This window comes from Crocuta crocuta, unplaced genomic scaffold (assembly GCF_008692635.1).
Source record: "Crocuta crocuta isolate KB4526 unplaced genomic scaffold, BGI_CrCroc_1.0 scaffold130, whole genome shotgun sequence".
NCBI classification, from domain to species: domain Eukaryota; kingdom Metazoa; phylum Chordata; class Mammalia; order Carnivora; family Hyaenidae; genus Crocuta; species Crocuta crocuta.
Window position 1 is genome coordinate 9315533 of NW_027527920.1, and position 22473 is coordinate 9338005.

The 22473-nt window shown below is 38.7% G+C and overlaps 1 protein-coding gene across 2 annotated transcripts in view; it reads right to left on the reverse strand.

Annotated features, from left to right (window-relative positions):
- The window catches only part of ZNF609 (zinc finger protein 609), a 181409-nt gene that overhangs the window by 52632 nt on the left and 106304 nt on the right, over window positions 1-22473 (reverse strand). For both annotated transcript variants that reach the window (XM_077747205.1, XM_077747197.1), the window contains exon 2: window positions 2516-2741. In XM_077747205.1, the coding sequence (XP_077603331.1) occupies window positions 2516-2741 (226 nt within the window). The remainder of the gene's footprint in view (window positions 1-2515; window positions 2742-22473) is intronic.

Sequence of the window (22473 nt, forward strand, 5' to 3'; positions counted from 1 at the left end):
AAAATGTAGGAGAATTAAAAATCTTATAGATAGGGGTGCCTGGGTGACTCAGTTGGTTAAGTGTCTGACTTTGGCTCAGGTCATGATCTCACAGTTCATGGGTTCGAGCCCCGCATTGGGCTCTGTGCTGACAGCTAGCTCAGAGCCTGGAGCCTCTTTCAGATTCTGTGTCTCCCTCTCTCTCTCTGACCCTCCCCTGCTTACTCTCTCTCTCTCAGAATTAAATAAAACATCAAAAAAATCTTATAGCTATAAATGAGTGATCGCAAACCTGGTGACAATAGTATTTATTCTGAGTTTCAGAGGTCTAGAGTTTTGTAAAGTATTTGATATGGTTTCTGTGTTCAAACAATATTATAATGTCTATTAACACAGATCTAGAAATGACAACTAGATGTAGCATTTATTCACTCAAATCAATATTTTTGAGGGCCTACTATATAGATGCCAAGTGTTAAGTATTAGATATTCAATGGTGAGCAAAACAAAGTCCCTGGGTTCACAGAATTCTAAAACAGTGGAAGAGATAGACATCAATAGAAAAATATAATTATATAAAATTGCAAACGGTGATAACTACTGTGAAATAAAATGCAGGGTGCATTCAAAATGTAAAACAGGGGAGCCTGGTAATAAGCTGCCAGGGACAATGAGAGAGCTTTTTGGAGCAAAAAATTAAAAAACAAACAAACAACCTGTGCTACCATCCCCTTGGCAGGGAGGGAGAACAGGGATTCTCAGATAAAAAAGGTATCCACTGTTCTCAGGAGAGTGAAAGAGCGCCTCATATTCTTACAAAGTTTTCATCAGGTTAATATATATGAAAAGCATCTTACCCTTGGAGAAAAGTCACCATCATAAAGATAGATAGAATAAACTGGCAGGAAATTGATGTCTTCTATCTTTAATATATTGAGAAAATAGGCCCCAAAGGCTGCTTGGTGTCATACAGCTGTGGTCTGGGTATGTTTGTCATTCCAGACTGTGGCTGTTCAGACGTTTGGCCATAGGCAGATGACATTTTCAAAATTAGAGATAGCCACTGTGATTTCCAGATTGTATACTGAATACACAGATCCAGCGTCAACTTCTAGAATCAACCCCTTTCTCCACTGTCTCTGCATTAGTTTCTAACACAATAGAATTTTGTTGTTGTTGTTGGCATTATGGTCTCAGGCACACAATAAAACTTCTCAGCAATGTTATTCTGAAAGCTGAAGCTTTACTATACTGTTATCAATGAGAAAGCCAAAAACAGAATTCTTAACCTGTATTACATCAACGCCTACTGCATGACAGACTTTAAATAAATACTGAATCACAACAAAATATTCAGAGGAAAAGACTTTGATTAGAATGACCAGAATGAAATGCTTGAATTTCCACCGGCAAACTGACAAGACAGCTTATAATAATTAGAGATAATGAGCTGTGCTCCTCTGGGCCTCTAAACTCCAGAGTGGGGATGCTTTGAAAGTCTGGTTACTGATGCAGGGATCTGATGGGACTCTGAGGCCCATTCTCTATAAACCACACATACTTTGACAAGAGCTTGGAATCTTTATAAAAAAAAAAATCTATGTGCTGAAACCAAATTGCCACAGATGGTACCAAGGGATCAGAAATACCTGGTCAAGTCCCTTTACACAACTATTTTTCAGGTTTATGAACTTCCAAAATAGAATAGACTCTGTTCTCAGGGGCAAATGGAACATACAAGAAGTCTGGATGGTAGCCTGAGGCAGAAGCACCCTGCAGTGAGCCAACTGCTTAGTGGATGCCTGAAAACAAGACCATGTAAACATTTCCCTGTTGCCTAGGCCTATAAAATCTGTACTAAGTGACAGATGTATGAAGTGACGTGGGTGGCTGGGCAATGAGGCAACCAGTGGGAAGGAGCTGGCTGTACCTCCAGGTGTTAAAAAAGGCAAGAGTTGCATATTCAATGAGCCAACACTAAGTCAATTTAAGAGTGACTGTTTTCCATTTCCTTGACTCCCACAGCTGTCCTTTTATTACCTTTTTCCCTTGAAGCCTGACCCGAAGTTCATTTACACTCCAGTTCTCCCATATAAAATGATAAAGAGGAGTATGGAGAGTAGAGACACTCTGTGAAGTACCTGGCCAGCACTTAACAAATCAGTGGGTTAAGCGTCCACTCTTGATTTCAGCTCAGGTCATGATCTCATTGTTCGCAGCATTGAGCCCACATCAGTGGAGTCTGCTTGGGATTCTCTCTCTCTCTCTCTCTCTCTCTCTCTCTCTCTCTCTGCTCCTCCCCTGCTCCTGTTGTCTCTCTCTCAAAATAAATAAATAAACTTTAAACAAACAAATTGGCAATCTTTAGAAGCTGTGCGATTTTACTAAGAAGTTTGCTGCGATCTTCTAGGTAGCTGTCACTAGCAAACAATGGTCACTTGAGACTCCTAATAAATAGTTGGTGCTGTTTACGATTAAGCCCCTGTTGGCAGAAGCAGGTTGAGAAGGGATAGGAAAAGCCACACACAGCACTTACCATCTTCTGTTTCCTGCCACACGATGCCCTCGAGGTTGACGCTTGTCCCAGGTTCACAGGGGCCCAGGCACTCAGGCTCTGTAGCTAGAGCCACATCACATGTGTTGACCCCAACTGATCGGGTACGAACCATGATCTGCTCACAGGGGGATGAGATGTCATTATTGACCACTGGTACCAAAAGGTGCAGTGGCAGCACTGCTGGTGTAGAGACAGGGGACTCCATCTGTAGGGAAAGAGAAAGTAGTAGCTGAGTTGCAGAGAGAACATTTAGAGGAAATAAATACCTTCTTTATATTTAATCTAGTCCAACATTCATTCCTGCCACTGTGGAAAGCTCTAAATATAAGACTTTGATCCTTCCTTTCAAGTTCTAGCACATTATACCACTACAAATCTAGCGGTTTATATAAGCACACCCTATGGTAGGAGAAGCCCTACTTCTCATTAATGATTTTCCTCATAAACTGTGCTTAGCTAAAGTGTATTAAAAAATGTGGGGGAAGGAAAGGGGAAATAGTTTCAAACAGAGAGGGAAGCAAACCATGAAACTGTTAAACACAAAGAATAAACTGAGGGTTGATGGTGGTGGGGAGCGGGGAAGGGGGAAAAGGGGTGATGAGCATTGAAGAGGGCATTTGTTGGGATGAGCGCTGGGTGTTGTATGTAAATGATGAATCACGGAAATCTACCCCCAAAACCAAGAGCACACTGTATACACTATATGTAGCCAACTTGACAATAAATTTTATTTTTAACATGGAGGAGGGCACTTGTGGGGATGAGCACTGGGCGTTATATGGAAACCAACTTGACAATAAACTCTTAAAAAATTATATTTTTAAAAAATCTTGTCTCATTTAAAAATCTCCAGTGATAGAAAACCAGGTCCAGATTTCAACAGTAAAAGAGCACACAGATTGAGGAGAAAGAAAAGGATTCTGAGGCATGTTCTACTGCCACCACTATGTTTCCTACCAATCTGTCATTCGACAATAATTCATTCATCAGGTATAAAATCCAAGAATACTGGTAGGGATAAAGGAGAGAAATAGCGAGATCCCAGGAATGTCGCTTCAGGAAGACTAGAACCTTAACTCATCTTTAGCTAGAAGGACACCTACTTAAAAGTTATAGGAGGACTAGGTGCAACTTGAAGGAGGTTTCTAACACTTAGAGATTATAATAGCAACTGGTTAATAAGAATGGCATTTTGGAGCATGAATCTAACATCAAATTTATCTGTAAGAAACAGCAGGTGCTATTATGATCCAGAAGCCTATTCATGGCAGTATGTAGGTGAAGTTGATTACACACATGCACAGACAGAAATAGGTGAACACAAGAAACAGCAATCTACCTCTAAAACTAGAACCTCAGGGCACCTGGGTGGCTCAGTCGGTTACACATCTGACCTTGGCCTATGTCACTATCTCTCTGTTCCCAAATTCAAGCTTTCCATGTTGGGCTCTGTGCTGATGGCTCAGAGCCTGGAGCCTGTTTCAGATTCTGTGTCTCCCTCTCTCTCTGCCCCTCCCCCACTCACACTCTGTCTCTCTCTCTCAAAAATAAGTATTAAAAAAATTTTTAAAACTAGAATCTCTCACAAGAATGCAATTACGTAGAAACCAAGAATTCAACATATCCAGAGTTAAAAGTTGTAATATAGAGGGTGATAATCCTTTAACTCTTTAAATCCTAGCATTTATCAGACTGACAAAGTACCCTGAGTCTAAAGTGCCCAAATCCTAATGGAACATGGTGTCCTACATATGCAAAAGCTCTCAATTCACACACACCTTAAAGATTAAATATACCAGTCAGCAGACCTAGAAAATGAGAATCAAGGATTGAGACCCTCTTCCCATTATGAAAGATTTTTTGTTTTAGTCTAGTTTGAATGTACTCCTTCAACAGATGCCATATATGCACCCACAATCCAAGATGCTGGATAGTTCTCCAAAAGAACTCTGGTTCTGAAACAGTTTACTGAATGACCACTGTTATACCTATAACCCACCACTCTAACACATGCGTGTACACACACACACATGCTTGCATGCACACACCTTTCTGGCCTCAGATACTACTCTAGAAGCAGAGATCTGGGTACTATATCTACTCTCACAGTTAGCTCTGACTTCTTGACTTAGAGGTCACTGTTACTTGTGAATCATCCCTGTCAGAGTCCACTGAATACTAGAACACAGATATTGATTAATTCTGGTCCCTGAAAAGTTGCCAAAACATTATCCTTGTCTGCCTGGCATGCACTCCACCTCTGCACTTCCCTAATTCCACCTTTCTCATAAAATGAAAGTTGAAGCCCATATAATGAATTTTTTGTATTATGGTCAATGCTGAAGGGCTTTTTTTCTTCTTTTTGCCCTCTTGAAAATCAGGCATTGATCATTTAATTTGGCAATCTTCCTGGGATGTGGTAGATTCCTAAAAGACTAAATTTTCTATGCACAGATTTGAAGGTAAAAATACAGAAAAGGTAAGTTCAACTCTCTACTACCCCTGTGTATGGCTGGAATCTGGCTCTAACATCAAGTCCTTTCAAGAATGCTTCAAGAAAGTAGCTAATAACTCTTTGGAAACAAAGTTCCTTGGAGATTTTATCCTTGAGAATTACTAAAAAGGGAAAATTACAGAGTATACAGATCATCTTTACTCTTAGCCTCACACCTCTGTTTTTCTATTTTTTCCTCTGGGGAAGAACTGAGACAAAAACAATTCATCATCAGTATGTGCATTTCCTTTGCTTAGGGTTTTGTTCTCTCTTCTTCATGGGACTTGATCCTACAAACCATGAGATCATGACCTGGGCTGAGATCAAGAGTCAGACACTTAACTGACTGAGACACCCAAGTGCTCCAAGTTTGGTTTCTTCCCTGTACCATTCTTCTACTAGCGAGAGAAATTCCTGCAAGGTCCTCTTTAAGGGATTAGCCTAGGTCTTTAGGTCACTTCTCCGAATGGTCTCATTGACTCACATGACCATATCCTGTTACTAACCTGTTCCATTGCTAAGGCAGCAATTTCAAGCACAGAGGGTGATAGGTCCCCAGGGAGTCACCTACACATGAGCGTGCACGCACACACTCTCTCTCTCTCAGGTCTCAAGGACAGCTGTTTTCTAGAAGTAGTTTCATTTCATGCTAGGTTATTCACTGCTCATGGGAGACCAGGGAGAAAAGAAACTACTAACACTGTATATAAAGCCACTATACTGACAGATCCTGAAAACAAGATCTAAGATGTGTAAGTAGGAGACACCCGTTTCATTTAGTTTGCCAATTAAACCCTGCTACAGAACACGTGGAGAGAAGGAATTTAGCTGAACTCATTAGTTAGAATAATAAAACTAATATACGAAGAGCCAATTGGCATGTATATGCACCAAACTACTCTTACTGATAAGAGGTACTAAGTACAATTCAGGATCTCTGTTTGTGTGAGGATAACTTTATTTAGTCAGTTAATTAATTAAAAGAAATTTTAGGGGGTGGGGAGAAGTGAAGAAATCCACCTATGGATTTGGAACTATTCAGTTTCCTACTTTGCAACAGAAATCTGAGGAGAAATCACAGAGCAGCACAATAATGTTTAATTACAGCTCTAGCTCTGCTAATTACCATTTGGTCACATCTATAATCTACATTAAGCCATACTGTATAATAAGCAGCTCTGTGATATTCATCTAATAACCGAGGTGGCTTTATGGGATTTCATATTCTACTATTCACTGGAACAAACACAGCTTCATTTACCACTCTCTAGGAGAGGATAAAAATCAGAAAAGGACTTCTTTTTGCCAGCTTTCCCACATTTGTGGAATACAAGAGCAGGAATTGTCAGGAGACTGGGGCCAGGAGGGAAAATTAAGTAACAGGAATATAAAAAGTTAAGGTCATTAAATACCTTAATAACTACAACAACAAGAAAACCTGGGTCAGTTCTTAGTCTATGAAATGCTAAGGAGTGCCAACCTGGCTCCTGGACTCCATGAATGGGGACACAAACGAAACAAAATTAAAACTTGAAAAGAGAGGATTTAAAGATGGAAATATCTGAAGTTTCCCAGCATTTCATGTCCTTTACCTTTTAATGATACTTTTCATTTCACCTTTAGATATTAGTCTTAATAGCACCTATTAGAGATCTAAGTGCTGATAGGCAGGTGACGCAGAAATGAGAACTGGAGAGAATAAAGAAAGGCCAGAGCCATTAATCTCCCCACAAGAAGTAATTATACACTGCCTTCAGCTGCCTCCCACACAAGAGAGGCACTGATGGAAGAAAAATTTCAAGGCTGCAATATAATTTGGGGGGTAGAAAATGCAGCAAAGAAATATTTGGGACAGATCCTTCCCTTTCCCCTTCACAGATAGGAGTCTGATATCTTCCCTTCACAGTCAAATGGCAGAAAGGAAGTTGCCTCTACCGATAACTGCAGTAACTCTAAGAAACTCCCTTTATCCAAGAATGAAAGATAACTGGAGATAATGGTTAGATAAGTGTTCAGATTCAGAATGATTGGATAAGATCATGTAAAAAGTAGAATGTCACCAAATATTTTTTTAAGCTTATTTAGAGAAAGCGTGTATGGGGCAGGGGGAGGGCAGAAAGAGGGAGAATCCCAAGCAGGCTCCACTATGTCAGCACTGAGCTGGATGCAGGGCTCAAACTCATGAAACTATGAGATCATGACCTGAGCCAAAATGAAGAGTTGGATGCTTAACTCACTGAGCCCCTGTCAAATATAACAAATATTACAAATACTGTATTAATAACATGTTCTCTTTCCCTGATAATTCCAAAGGTCTTTCAAGATTTTACAGTGACTCAGCATCAGCAATGCTAATAGTAATATAGGTTCCTTATTCATGGATAAACATGTAAGTACTCCCCCTATAAAACTTGATTTGCTCGCAAAATTTTTATTGTAGGTTATTATAAAGAACAGGTACTTATTTAAAATCCTATTTATCAATTTATTGTGTTGTTTCTCAAATTAAAATACAAAGAAAAAATCCTCAGTTATTTGAACTGCCTCCTGTTGACTGAGATTTTGAGATAAAATAAATTTACTGTATTTTTTTAAGCTCTCTCAGAAATAAATAAAACATTAAAAAATTTTAAGAAAAATAATTAAGGTTTATCTTTGCTTATCCTCAAAGTTCAGTAATTGCTTGTTTCCATGAGTCCGATTGGTCAAAATTACAGAGCAAGTGAATTCCTCCTTTTCACAAAGCTCTTAACACAATGCAATAGAATATCCTAAGTAAATCACAACACAACACAACATTTAAGTGTTAGTGAAGGAGGAAATCACTTCCTTTTCCAACACTCTGAGCCTGCCTCTTGGAAGAAGGAGGGAAGGAAGAAACAAAGAAAGAAGAAGCTGCATATCTGCTGAGTTCCCAGATTCCATTTAAGCTTGCCTTGAAAAAGAATTCGATCGTAACTCTCTGGTTAATTTCCAAGATATCTTGTAGCAGAAGGCAAGGAGGAAAACAGTGAAAAAAAAAAAAAAAAAGACGTAGTAGCTGGCACCAAAATCAGACATCAAACAGTTCTTTGAAGGTATGTATTCTGTTATTCACAGAAGACTTACTTTAGCACTCAATTTTAACCAATCAGCACCTGGTCAAGGTCAGCAGTGGAGGCTGTTCCAGTTTGTAGCAGAAAATTCAAGTGCAAGTGAACATATAATTTGAAGACTACAAGACTAGACACAGGGAGCTCTCCTGCAACGATCATAATAGAGTCTCAGGCTCAAACTAGAAAGATCTCTTAGGGTAAAGAGGAAATAGCAGATCAAACAATCCTAATACTCAAGCCTGTCTAAATTCTTAGTGTGTGGGAATGGATATATTATGCTGGAAATGTAACAAAGGAAAAAAATCTCATAAATGAAATCAATGCATAACACAAATCACATGGTAGTGTCCCATTACTGTGGCAAAGGTTTTTGCTGAAAGAAGCATCTATTCTGCTCTTCTAAGTCTTCTCACTCTACAATCTCCTGCCTGCTTGAAATTCACCACATTTTCCTTCAGCAAAGCTATTAACTTTGCAGCTGATGAGTGATGATAGGGACCTAAGTACTAGCTCTGAAATGATTTTTTTTTCCACAGAAGGTTGATGATCCCTCCCATTCCTGTACTGTTCCAAGGGAAGCATTAGAATTAGTTTTTCAAGAATAAAGAATGAGAAAAATTTATTCTCTGGCTGCAACTACTTCCTCTCCTGAACACAATTCTTACCTCCTTTCACATACTCATTTCCTAAAAAATCAGGGCTGGAGCTTGTCATCTCTACTCCATTCTCTTACCCCCATAGGATACAAAAACAAACAAGCAAATAAATGAAAAATAACCCACAGACCAAATAGTGAATACACTAGAAGCTAAAGCCTGGTGTATTAGAAAACTGAATCATTCAGAACCACAGATGTCAGTAGAAAAGTCTCAATTTAACCTATATCATGGATGGGCCAAACTGTACTAAAGAATCTAATCATCATTCATATTGACAGTCCTATGAGAAAACATGAGAATTCTAAATTGAGATATCACAAACCATATCTTGTTCTGTAGTAGCTTGGGAAGGAGAAACGAAAATGATTCCCCCTGCTTCAAGCCAGCTGTTCTTAAACATTTTGGTCTTGGGAAACCTTGCTAGTCTTAAAAATGGAGAACCTTACAGAGCTTTTATTTATGCAAGCTTTATCAATTGATATTTCCTGTATTAGAAATTAAAAGTGAATAGAGCCCCTGGGTGGCTCAGTTGGTTAGGCGTCCGACTTCAGCTCAGGTCATGATCTTACGGTTTGTCAGTTTGAACCCTGAGTCTGGCTCAGTGCTGACAGCTGGGAGCCTGGAGCCTGCTGTCTGCAGCCGGTTTGGGATTCTGTGTTTCCCTCTCTCCCTGACCCTCCTTCGCTCACGCTCAGTTCTCTCGTCCTCAAAAATAAATAAACATTAATTTTTTTAAAAAGTGAAGGATTTAACATGTATTAATTAACTTATTTAAAACAACTAATGATTTTGAAATGATAAAAAAAAGAGATACATAAGAACAGATTAGTAGTGGCCAGGAGGAAGGGGTGGAGGCAGGTAAGAGAACAGAGTATGATTAGGAAGGACAACAAGGGATCCATGTAGTGATGGAGATGTTCTGTGTGGATTTTGACTATGTGGTAAATACCCAAGCTTACACATGTGATAAAACTGCACTAAGCTAAATACACACACACACAAACATATACAAGTGTGCACATGTAAAACGGGGAAATCTTAATAAGATAGGTAGACTGCATTAATATCAATATCCCTGTTGTGATACTGTACAATAGCTCTGCAAGGTGTTACCATTGGGGGAAACTAGTTAAAGGGTACATGAGATCTCTCTGCATTATTTATTACAACTATTAATTAATAATTAGAAAATTATTATGAGAAAATTATTAGAAAATTTATTATGTACGAATATATATAACATTTTAAATAAAAATAGCTATAATTTTTCAAAAGAAAGGGATAAAAAGAGCATTGGCACTGATTTACATTTTGCAAATCTCCTCAATGGCTGGTTTAATAGAAGACAGCTAGATTCTCAAGCCTGTTTTTGCATTCAATCTGCTGGTAAAATGTGTTGAACTACATAAAGAAAACTGGCCTTACAAAGATTTCATATATGTATTCTTTTCAGATAATTGTGACTTTTCTTTGAGGACACCAAAACTGAGCAAATCATAGTTCTTAAAGGTTAGGGGCAATGTGGAATCTGAAACTATATCACTGAACCTTCTGTACTCTGTTACATTACAATCCATTGGTCTGTCTAGTACTGTGAATGCTTCTTTTACCCATGCATGATTTTTCACATCTTATATTAGTCATTTGGAGAGTACTGGTTCAATGAATTATACAGCTCTTTCAAATACTGACATTCTATTAATATAAAAAAGTCATATTTGTTGATACTGCCTCTGAGCTTATCAGAAAACCCTTTAAGTACTGGGAGGCTGTCAAACTTGATAGGGGGCAGATGGGGCAGATGCAAATTTTCCAAAATTGTAATGTTTGCTTGAAACTCATATTTTACCATTAATAACAAAGAGTGTCAACTGTCTTCCTTGGAGTAACAGGATCATTTCATTTATTTTTAAGAAAATGTCTGCCAAATGCCCAACTCTGAATAACTATCCTGTCAGTTGTTCTTTCATATAAAAATGACATTCCACAAAAAAACAGGTTAGGTCAGCTTGCAACTCAGTTACAATTGCTCTACCTGTACCTCCCGTTTTGTCACATAGAATACAAAAGGAGATGGGCACCTGGGTGCCTCAGTCAGATGAGTTTCTGACTTCAGCTCAGGTCATGATCTCATGGCTGATGGGTTTGAGACCAACGTTTTCGGGCTCTGTGCTGACAGCTCAGAACCTAGAGCCTGCTTCATATTCTGTGTCTCCCTCTCTCTGCCCCTCCCCTGCTTGCACGCATGCTCTCTCTCTTTCAAAAATAAACATTAAAAATATACAAAAGGACATGAATTCAAAAGATGAGATACCATTAGTATGCAATAAAGACTTTTTAAAATGTTTATTTACTTTCGAGAGATAGAGCATGTGTGCAAGTAGGGGAGGGGCAGAGAGAAAGGGAGACAGACAATCCCAACCAGGCTCCACTCTGTCAGTGCAGAGCCCAATGTGGGGGTTGATCTCACGAAGTGAGGGATCATGACCTGAGCTGAAATCAAGAGTTAGACACTTAGGGGGTGCCTAGGTGGCTCAGTTGGTTAAGTGTCCTACTCTTGATTTCAACTCTGGTCATGATCTCACAAACTGTTCCCGGCTCGTGCTCTCTGTCCTCCTCTAAAATTAAAAACATTAAAAAAAAAAAAAAAAAAGGAGTTGGAGGCTTAACTAACTGAGTGACACAGGTGCCTTTATATACATAAAGATATTTCAAAAAGAAACTGTCTTTATAAGAATTTTTTTTAAACCTCTTGACCTCCTGCATTCATTTCTCCCACCCCTACTACTACTCCCAGTCTCTGGCAATTGCTAATCTGTTCTCTGTTTTGAGCTTTATTTTTTATTTATTTTTTAAATGTTTATTTATTTTTGAGAGGCAGAGAGAGACAGAGCACAAGCAGGGTAGGGACAGAGAGGGAGACACAGGCTCCAGGCTCTGAGCTAGCTGTCAGTAGACAGCCCAACACAGGGCTTGAACCCACGGACAGTGAGATCATGACCTGAGCCGAAGTTGGATGCTCAAATGACTTGAGACACCCAGGCACCCTTGAGCTTTAAGGTTCCATATGTAAGACAGATCATGTGGTATTTGTCTTTCTCTAACTTACTTCTTCACTTAGCACAATGCCCTGAAGGTCCCATTCATGTTGTCACAAATGACAAGATTTCCCCCCACTGTTTTTTAATGGTTGACTTTTTGTTTTTTATTTAAGTATAGTAGACACATGAAAATGGCATGATTTAATTATTTTTTGTGGATGAATAACATCCCATTGTATATATACCCCATGTCTTCTTTATCCATTTTCCCACTGATGGACTCTTAGATTGTTTCCATATCTTGGCCACTGTAAATAATGTTGCAGTAAACATGAGGGTACATATATCTTTTGGTGATTTTGTTTTCTTCAGATAAATACCTAGAAGTGAAATTGCTGGGTCACATAGTTTTATTTTTATTTTTTTGAGGAACCTCATAATGTTTTGCATGCTGGCTGCACCCATTTACTTCTTTCCCACCAACAGTGAACTTTTTTCCACTTCCTAACCAATATTTGTTATTCCTTGTTGGTTCGGTGATAGCCATTCTAACATGTGTGAACTAAGATCTCTGTGTGGTTTTGATTTCTACTTCCCTGATGATTAATGATGTTGAATTGAACATCTTTTTATATACCTTTGCCCATTTGTATGTCTTCTTTGGGAAAATGTCTATTCAGGTCTTCTGCCCAGTTTTACAACTTTTTAATTTTTCTGCTGAGTTCCATGAATTCTTCATATATTTTGGGTATTAACCCCCTATCATATATGCTTTACAAGTATCTTCTCCCATTTAGCAGATTGTCTTTCATTTTGTTGATGGTTTCCTTTGCTGTGCAGAAGCTTTTTATTTTGATGTAGTCCCATTTGTTTTTCTTTTTGTTGCTTTTGGTGTCAGATTAAAAAAAATCATTACCAATACCTATATCAAGGAACTTACTGCCTCTGTTACCATCTAGGAGTTTTATGGTTTCAAGTCCAAGTCTTTAATCCATTTGGGGTTAATATTTATGTATGTTGTAAGATGGTGTTCAAGTTTCATTCCTTTACATGTAGCTGTCCATTCTTCCCAACACTGTTTATTTAAGAGACTGCCCTTTCTCCATTGCATATTCTTGGCTCCTTTGTCATATATTAATTGCCTATATATGCTTATTTCTGGCCTCTCTATTCTGTTCCACTGATCTACTGTTTCTAGGCCAATACCATTCTGTTTTAATTACTGTAGCTCTGTAATTCAGTTTAAAATCAGGGAGCATGAGGGGCGCCTGAGTGACTCAGTTGGTTAAGCATCTCACTTTGGCTTAGGTCCTGATCTCGTGGTTCGTGAGTTTGAGCTCCGTGTTGGGCTCTGTGCTGACAGCTTGGAGTCTGCTCAGATTCTGTGTCTCCCTCTCTGCTCCTCCTCTGCTCACGCCCTTCTTCTCTCTCAAAAATAAAAATAGGGGCACCTGGGTGCCTCAGTTGGTTAAGTGTGTGACTTTGGCTCAGGTCATGATCTCCCGGTTTGTGGGTTCAAGCCCCACGTCGGGCTCTGTGCTGACAGCTAGCTCAGAGCCTGGAGCCTGCTTTAGATTCTGTGTCTCCCTCTCTCTCAGACCCTCCCCTGCTCGTGCTGTCTCTCTCTCTCTCAGAAATAAATAAAACATTAAAAAAAATAAAAATAAACATTAAAAATTTTTAAAAATCAGAGAGCAGGATGCCTCCAGCTTTGTTCTTTCTCAAGATCATTCTGGCTGTTTGGGGTCTTTTGTGGTTCCACACAAATTTTAAGATTATCCTAATTCTGTGAAAAATGCCACTGTAATTTTGATAGTGATTGCACTGAATCTGTAGACTGCATTGGGTAGTATGGACATTTTAATGATCCTGTTTCTTCCAATCTATAAACATGAAGTATCTTTCCATTTATTTGCGTCGTCCTTCATTTCTTTCATTAATGTCTTGTAGTTTTCAATATATAGGTCTCTTGTTTCCTTTGTTAAATTTAGCCCTAGCTAATTCATTCCTTTTTATACAATCGTAAATGGGATTTTTCTTAAATTTCTTTCTGATATTTTGTTATTAATGTATAGAAACATAAGTTTTTTGTAATGATTTTGTATCCTGCAACTTCAGTGAATTCATTTATTAGTTTTAACAGTTTTTTAATAGAATCTTTAGGGTCTTCTATAAATACGTCATTTGCAAATACAGACAGTTTTACTTCCTCCTTTCCAATTTGGAGGTCTTTCTTTCTTTTTCTTACATAATTGCTCTCGCTAGGACATCCAATAATACCATGTTGAATGAAAGAGGCAAGAGTGGGCATCCTTGTCTTGTTCCTGATCTTAAGAGAAAAGCTGGCTAAGAGCTTGGCACATTTTTCTTATGTTGAGGTATGTTCCCTCTATACCCACTTTGTTGAGAGTTTTTATTATAAGTGGACATTGAATTTTGTCAAGTGCTTTTTCTGTCATCTACTGAGATGATCATATAATTTTTACCCTTCTTTTTGTTAATGTGTTATGTAACATTGACTGATTTCCAGACATTTTGCATTCCTGGAATAAATCCCACTTGATATGGTGTATGATACTTTTGAACTGCTGAATGTGGTTTGCTAATATTTTGTTGAGAATTTTTGTATGTATGTTCACCAGGGATAATGGCCCATAATTTTCTTTTCTTGGGCATCCTTGTCTATTTTGGTATCAAGGTAATGCTGGCTTCATACAGTGAGTTTGAAAGAATTCCCTTCTCTTCTATATATAGTAAAAGTAATGGGTTAGTCCTATATAAAACTAGTATAAAGGCTAAATGACCAAAGTAGGAAAATTAACTATGATTACAATACTTAATTAAGGGATACACAAGATAAAAAGATGTAAAATGTGACATCAATAACAAAACCTGGGTAGGGGGAGAATAAAAATATTAAGCATTAGAATGGGATCAAACTTAATTTGTTATCTACTTAAAATAGGCTGTTGTAGATATAGGTTGTTTTATGTAGGCCTTATGGGAGCCTCAAAACAAAACCTATAGTAAATACACAAAAGAGAAAGAGAAAGCAATATAAACATACTACTAAAGAAAGTCATCAAACCACAAAGGAAAGAGTAAGAGAAAAGGAAGGAATAGAGAGGAACTACAGTTATCTCCACAAGACAATCAATAAAATGCTATCAGTAATTATACATATCTCTCAATAATTATAATATTTAATTATAAAATTATAATGAATATAATTATTTAAAATTATATTCATTCATTCATTTAAAAAGCTTATTTATTGGGGCGCCTGGGTGGCTCAGTCGGTTAGGCGTCCGACTTTGGTTCGAGTCATGATCTCGTGGTTTGTGAGTTCGAGCCCCGAGTCAGACTCTGCTGGCAGCTCAGAGCCTGGAGCCTGCTTCAGATTCTGTCTCCTTCTCTCTCTGCCCTTCCCCCACGTGAGCTCTGTCTCACTCTCTCTCTCTCTCTCTCAAAATAAACATTTAAAAAATAAATAAATAAAGTTTATTTATTTATTACACATGAGCCGGGGAGGGGCAGAGAGAGAAGGAGAGAGAATTCCAAGAAGACTCTACACTGGTAGGGTAGGGCCTGACTCGTTGCTCGATCTCACCAACAGTGAGATCATGACCTGAGCCAGAATCAAGAGCTGGATGCTTAATCGACTGAGTCACACAGGCACCCTTATTTATTTTTTTAATTGAAGTATAGTTGACACACAGTGGTCTTACTTATAAAGTATTAGTAATTATTTTAAATGTAAGTAGACTAAAAAATAACTAACTAACTAACTAACTAACTAAATAAATGTAAGTAGACTAAATTTGCCAATCAAGAGAAACCGAGCAGCTTGTGCGCCTAGGGTGGCTCAGTTGGTTGAGTGTCTGACTTCACCTCAGGTCATGATCTCATGGTTCCTGAGTTCAAGCCCTGCGTTGGGCTCTGTGCTGACAGCTGAGAGCCTGGAGTTTGCTTCAGATTCTGTGTCCACCTCCCCCCCCCTTCTCTGCCCATTCCCTGCTGTTCTCTCTCTCTCTCAAAAGTAAATAAATATTAAAAAGAAAAAAAAAAAAAGAAAGAAACAGAGCACCTGAATGGATGGAAAATCAAAACTCACCTATATGCTACCTATAAGGAGATTCACTTTAGACGTAATAATAACAACACACAGATTGAAAGTGAAGGATTGAGAAATGAAATACTGTGCAAATGGAAACCAAAAGAAAGCTGGAGTGGCTATACTCATACCAGACAAAACAGACTTTTTTTTTTAAACATTTATTCTGGGGCGCCTGGATGGCTCAGTCGGTTAAGGGTCCGATTTTGGCTCTGGTCATGATCTCACTGTTCGTGGTTCAAGCCCTGCCTTGGGCTCTGTGCCAACAGCTAGCTCAGAGCCTGGAGCCTGTCTTTGGATTCTGTATCGCTCTCTCTCTCTCTGACCCTCCCCTGCTTGCGCTCTCTCTGACTCTCAAAAATAAAGTAAAAAACATAAAAAAAAAATAAAACAAAAGCAAAATCATTTATTCAACTATGAGAGACAGAGAGAGACAGAGCACTGGGTGGCTCAGTCAGTTAAGCTTCTGACTTGGGCTCAGGTCATGATCTCCCGGTTTAGGAGTTCAAGCCCTGTGAGTTTGAGGTGTGTCAACAGCTCAGAGCATGGAGCCTGCTTCAGATTCTGTGTCTTCTCTCTCTGCCACTCCCCCACTCACACCCTGTCTTTCTCCCAAAAATAACACTAAAAAAAAAAAAAAGAGTTGCATACTCTTCTGGCTGAGCCACCTAGGCCCCCCAAGAAACTAAAAGTCTTAAAATAACAACTAGAAACCAGAAAGTAGAAGGAATTATATAAAAAGAACAACAAACAAAGTTCACAGTTAGTAGAAGGAAGGAAATAACAAAGATTAGAGCAGAAATAAATGAAATAAAGACTCAAAAAGACAATAAAGAGGACACATGAAATGAAGATGTGCTTCTCTGAAAAGATAAGCAAAAGTGACAAGACTTTAGCTAGACTCATGGAGGGGGCAGGGGTAGAGAAAGAACTCAAAATCAGAAATGAAAGAGGACATGTTATAACTGACATCACAGAAATACAAACGGTCCTAAGACACCACTAAGACTAATTATATGCTAACAAACTGGACAAACTGGAAGAAATGGATAAACTCCTAGAAACATACAACCTATGAAGACTCAATCATGATGAAGTAAAAAGTATGAACTAATTATTACTAAGGAGCTTGAATAAATAATCAAAAACCTCCCAATGAACAAAAGTCCAGGATCATATAGCTTCACTGGTGAGTCCTACCAAATATTCAAAGGAGATTAATACCAAAGAGAGAGCACACAAGCAAGGGAGGGGCAGAGAGAAAGGGATCCAAAGTGGGCTCCATGCTGACAGCAGAGAGCCTGATGCATGGCTCGAACTCACAAATGGTGAGATCATGACCTGAGCCAAAGTCGGATGCTTTAACTGTCTGAGCTACTGAGGTGCCCCCCAGATTTTTATCTTTTACTGTGAGGTCATAGCAGTGAAGAACGTGGGGGCTAGTAGTACAATTTGGTACCATTTATCTGATTTGTGCCAAGATACTAGCCATTTTAAACACCATTGCTTTTGCATTATCAGTGCAAATGTCAACAGAGAGAAGGGCAAATAATGTCTTATTATTATTATGAAAATATTTCTGATCTAGCAGAACCTCTGAGACACTCTCACAGATATCTAGGGGTGTGAGGATCACATTTTGAGAATGAATCCGGTTTCATGTTCTGGGATTGAAGAAGTGATCAGCTTCTCCAGAACCATATGCCCTTCTGATCTCTGAAGAAAACTGGGATTCTGTTAACAAGGAAGTTGAGGGAGATTGCCTGTTCAGTGGGCGAACAAGGGCATTTTCCACAACAGGGCAGTTTGGAAGTAACAGTGAAGGAAAAAGAGACATGAGGCAGGGAAAATTATTAGCAGGGGGTGAGTAGGAAAGACTGCTCTTAGGATTCATAGACTAAGGATTTTATAAGTAGGGGACGCTTACAAGTTAGGTAATAATAAATTTCAGCATTTGGGCAATGAGTGTTTTAAACATTTGGGAGAATGAAGAGCTCACTTAATGGTTTAGCAAATGGACAAATGAACGACAATCATTACTGGCAAAACTGACCTTGCCATTGTGGGAAGAGGGGAAAATTAGTCTCTCTAGTGCCTGTTTTCAAACTGTCAAGGATAAGACCTCTCTGAAAATATAGCTTAGTAGTTCAGAAGTTAAACACATCTAAAAGAAATTTTCATATGGGTCCTCAATTAACCAGGAACCATCATTTCCTATAGAAGTCTTCCTTGTCCATGCTATTTCAACTAAAGGTATACAGAGATAAACTTCAAAGTGTACGAAGGGTATTGTGCAATATAGATTAACTCCTGCTTCTAGACATGTTAGCACTGTTGAACCAAGCAGGAAATGGCCATCTGCTAAGATAGGCTTCATTGCCCAGTGTCTCCTGGGTAATTTTGCGTCCTAGAAGGTCATAGAATGCCAATGGTTTTGCATAACAATGAGTAATTCTGAGGAGATGCCATTTGTTCTAAAGAAAGTATTTTAAGCAGCAAAGCTGATTTGGGTTCCTAGAGAACATGTCTATACTATACCACCTCACTTTCTATCAGGTATGTATTCCTAAAAGAATGTGCACAGAAAAATCATAGCATCACAGTGTAGAAAATTTTTAAAGATTATCTAACTATCACTCAAGGGTGAAATATTTCCCATAAGAGGTAGTCATAAAAACCTCGTTTTAACTCCATCCCTACCTACTATATGGATGGAGAAAATAACCCCATATTTTACTAAGGTGTTTTTTTTTTTTAAATGTTTTATTTATTTCTAGGATAGAGAGACAGCGTGAGCAGGGGAGGGTCAGAGAGAGAGGGAGTCACAGACTGAAACAGGCTCCAGGCTCTGAGCTGGCAGTCAGCACAGAGCCCGATGCGGGGCTCGAACCCACGAACCGCGAGATCATGACCTAAGTGAAAGTCGGATGCTTAACCGACTAAGCCACCCAGGCGCCCCTTTACTAAGGTGGTTTAAAAGATTAAGTTCTTCTTTAATAGGTTAAGTACTTAGCAATGTGCCTATAGTATAGTCTAGGTGACCACAGACACATTATGCAATCTTTCTTACCATACTTTATTCTGTAAAATAAAAATATTTTACAGTATTTCATAGGGCCTACATTTCATAGGGCCACTGTAGCAATTAACTGAATATAAAATGCTTAGTCTACAGTGCCCAAGACACAGCAAAAGTTCAATAAATATTAGCTGCTGCTGCTGATAGTAGTAACAATATCTTGTTAATTTAATTCTGCCAGTCTCTTAGAACACTGTCAGTCTCAGACATTCAGTACTTAAGTTCTCCATTTGTAGTGGCTTGTGATAGCATAATTTTGACTATTCATTATTCCCTTCCTCCTTTCTCTGGTAGAGGAATTTCCCTTTCCTGTGAAAAATCCATTCCCCAACCTCATTCCAGTACAGAAGTGGGCCCAACTCTACACAAAATACATGAAATAGGTTCTCCAAAGGCCACAGAGATTCTTTCTTCCTTTGAGCTCTTAGGCTGGAAGGGCTAATTAATATTGGGGCTGTCAATATCAATTCCTCGTAACATATGACAAAGGCTTGACTAAGAATAAAGCCAATTCAGGGGAAAGGAGAATAGGGAAATGAGCAAAGACAGAATCCCAATGACATTATTTGAGTTCTTGCCGTAAACTAATCAACTCTATTTGTGGGAACATAGAAATTCCTTGTTTGCTTAAACTAGCATAAGCAGGTATCCGTTACAACTGAAAAAGTCCTGACCACTATATGTCACCCACAGATTTATATGAGTAGTTTATATTAAGTCAGGGAAGTTATGCAAAAAATGTTGAATAAAACTAGTCCAAAGGCTGAGTCTTGTAGTATACCACCTCCACCTAGCTGACAAATATCTAGTAATCAATACTCTTTACATATAACTCTTCAGCCACCTATAAAGTCACCCAGCTATACTGCCATCCAATGCACATTCCATAACATGTCATCTAGAATATCATGAAAGGTTTTATCAAATACCCTGAAGAAATCAAGGCATTCCAATCTACCTACCCAACAATTGTACTGGGAACAAAGAGGCAGAAAGTTCACAGTACCCTGGTTAAGGACTTAATCTGATTTCTAATAAGCAAAAGTTTTCTGGATTCCTTTCTTCACTCAGAAATATCAAATACTTAACATGGTATAAGCACTGTATTATGGCAAGTGATAAATCTAATATGATGCCTGTCCTTAGATCTGGTGGGGTAAACGAATGTGAACAAGCAATTAAGTCAATGCCATTAAGGACGCCAAAAGTTAATGCCATTGTTGGTGGAACAGAATTAGGAAACAAGTTAAACTCTGGACACGAGTTTTAAGTAGGTAGCTAGATATACAGGACTGGAACTCAGAAGAAAGTTCAGGGCAGTAGTTAAGAGAAACCATGAGCTTGCTTGGGTGAGACAGCCCAAGCATAGAGGATAGAGAAGAAAAAAAGAAGAAAGCTGGAGAGAGAAAATAGGGAGTATTATCATTTAAAGGATTAAATCCAGGAAGAAAAGACAACAAAGAAGCTGAAAATGATAATAATCATGATGATAGAAGTAAACTTTAATTTATTGCTTGCTACATGTGTGCCACACACTTTTCAAAGCATTTTATATGTATTCCTCAAAACCACCTACTGTAGTAATGCAGTAACTTTTTATTTTTTTAACAAATCATCCTTTAAAAAAAAGTATTTAAAAAATATTTATTTTGAGAGAGAGAGAGATGGTGTGCATGCAAACATGCACAGTGGAGGGGGAGATAGAGGAGGAGGGAGAATCCCAACCAGGCTCCACTCTGTCAGAGCAGAGCCCGATGCAGTTAGTTAAGCATCTGACTCTTGATTTAGGCTGAGGTCATGATCTTATGGTTCGTGGGTTCAAGCCCCATGTTGAGCTCCATGTTTACAGTGTGGAGCCTGCTTAGGATTCTCTCCTTCTCCCTCTCTCTGCCCCTCCCCTGCTCATGTGCACGCTCTCTCTCTTTTTCTCTCAAAATAAATAAACCTAAAAAAATAAAATTTATTACTAAAGTATAATTAACATAAAGTGTTATATTAGTTTCAGGTGTACAATACAGTGATTTAATAATTATCTCTACATTACTCAGCACTCATCATTAAGTGTACTTTTTTTTTTCTAGGAGAGAGAGAGAGAGACAGCGTGAGCAGGGGAGGGTCAGAGAGAGGGAGATACAGACTCTGAAATAGGCTCCAGGCTCTGAGCTGGCAGTCAGCACAGAGCCCGACGCGGGGCTCGAACCCACAAACCACAAGATCATGACCTAAGCGAAAGTTGGATGCTTAACCGACTAAGCCACCCAGACGCCCCCATTAAGTGTACTCTTAATCCTCTTCATCTATTTCATCCATTCCCCCACCCACCTCTCCTCTGGCAACCAGTTTGTTCTCTGTATCTTAGAGTCTTTTTTTTTTTGTCTTTTTCTTTGTTTGTTTCTTAAGTTTCACATATGAGTGAAGATATATGGTATTTGTCTTTCTCTGACTTACTTCATTTAGTGTAACATCCTCTAGGTCTATCTGTATTGTCACAAATGGCAAGATTTCATTCTTTTTCATGGCCGAATACTATTCCATTATAGATATACGTGCCACATCTTCTTTATCTATTCAGTTCTCAATAGACATTTGGGTTGCTTCTGTATCTTGGCTATTGTAAATAATGCTGCACTACACATAGGGTGCATATATCTATTTGAATTCATGAGTTTGCATTTTTCTTGATTAAATACCCAGTAGTGGGATTATTGGATTATACAGTAATTCTATTTTTAATTTTCTGAGGAACTAGAAACTTGTTCTGCTGTTTACTACAGTGGTTGTACCAGTTTGCATTCGCACCAGAAGTGCATGAGGGCTTCTTTTTCCCCACATCCTCACTAACATCTGTTGTTTCTTGTCTTTTTAATTTTAGCCATTCTGACAGGTGTAAAATGTTATTTCAGTGTGGTTTTAATAGCATCTTCTTTAAAAAATTTTTTTTAATGTTTATTATTTACTTTTTGAGAGAAAGAGAGAGACAGTGAGCAGGGGAGGGGCAGAGAGAGAAAGGGAGACAGAATCTTAAACAGGTTCCAAACTCTGAGCTGTCAGCACAGAGCCAGATGCAGGGCTCGAATTCATGAACGGCAAGATCATGACCTGAGCCAAAGTCGAATGTTTAACTGACTGAGCCCCTGAGGCACCCCAATACTACCTTCTTTTAAAGATGAACATACTGGGGCACCTGGGTGGCTCAGTCGGTTAAGCATCCGACTTCGGCTCACATTATGATCTCTCGGTTTGTGGGTTCAAGCCCCGTGTCAGGCTCTGTGCTGACAGCTCAGAGCCTGGAGCCTGTTTCAGATTCTGTGTCTCCCTCTCTCTGACCCTCCCCTGCTCACGCTGTCTCTCTCTCTCTCTCTCAGAAATAAAGTATTAAAAAAATTTTTTTTAATTAAAGAAAAAAGATGAATATACCAAGACTAAACGGGTTAGGTATATTGGCCAAGGTGACA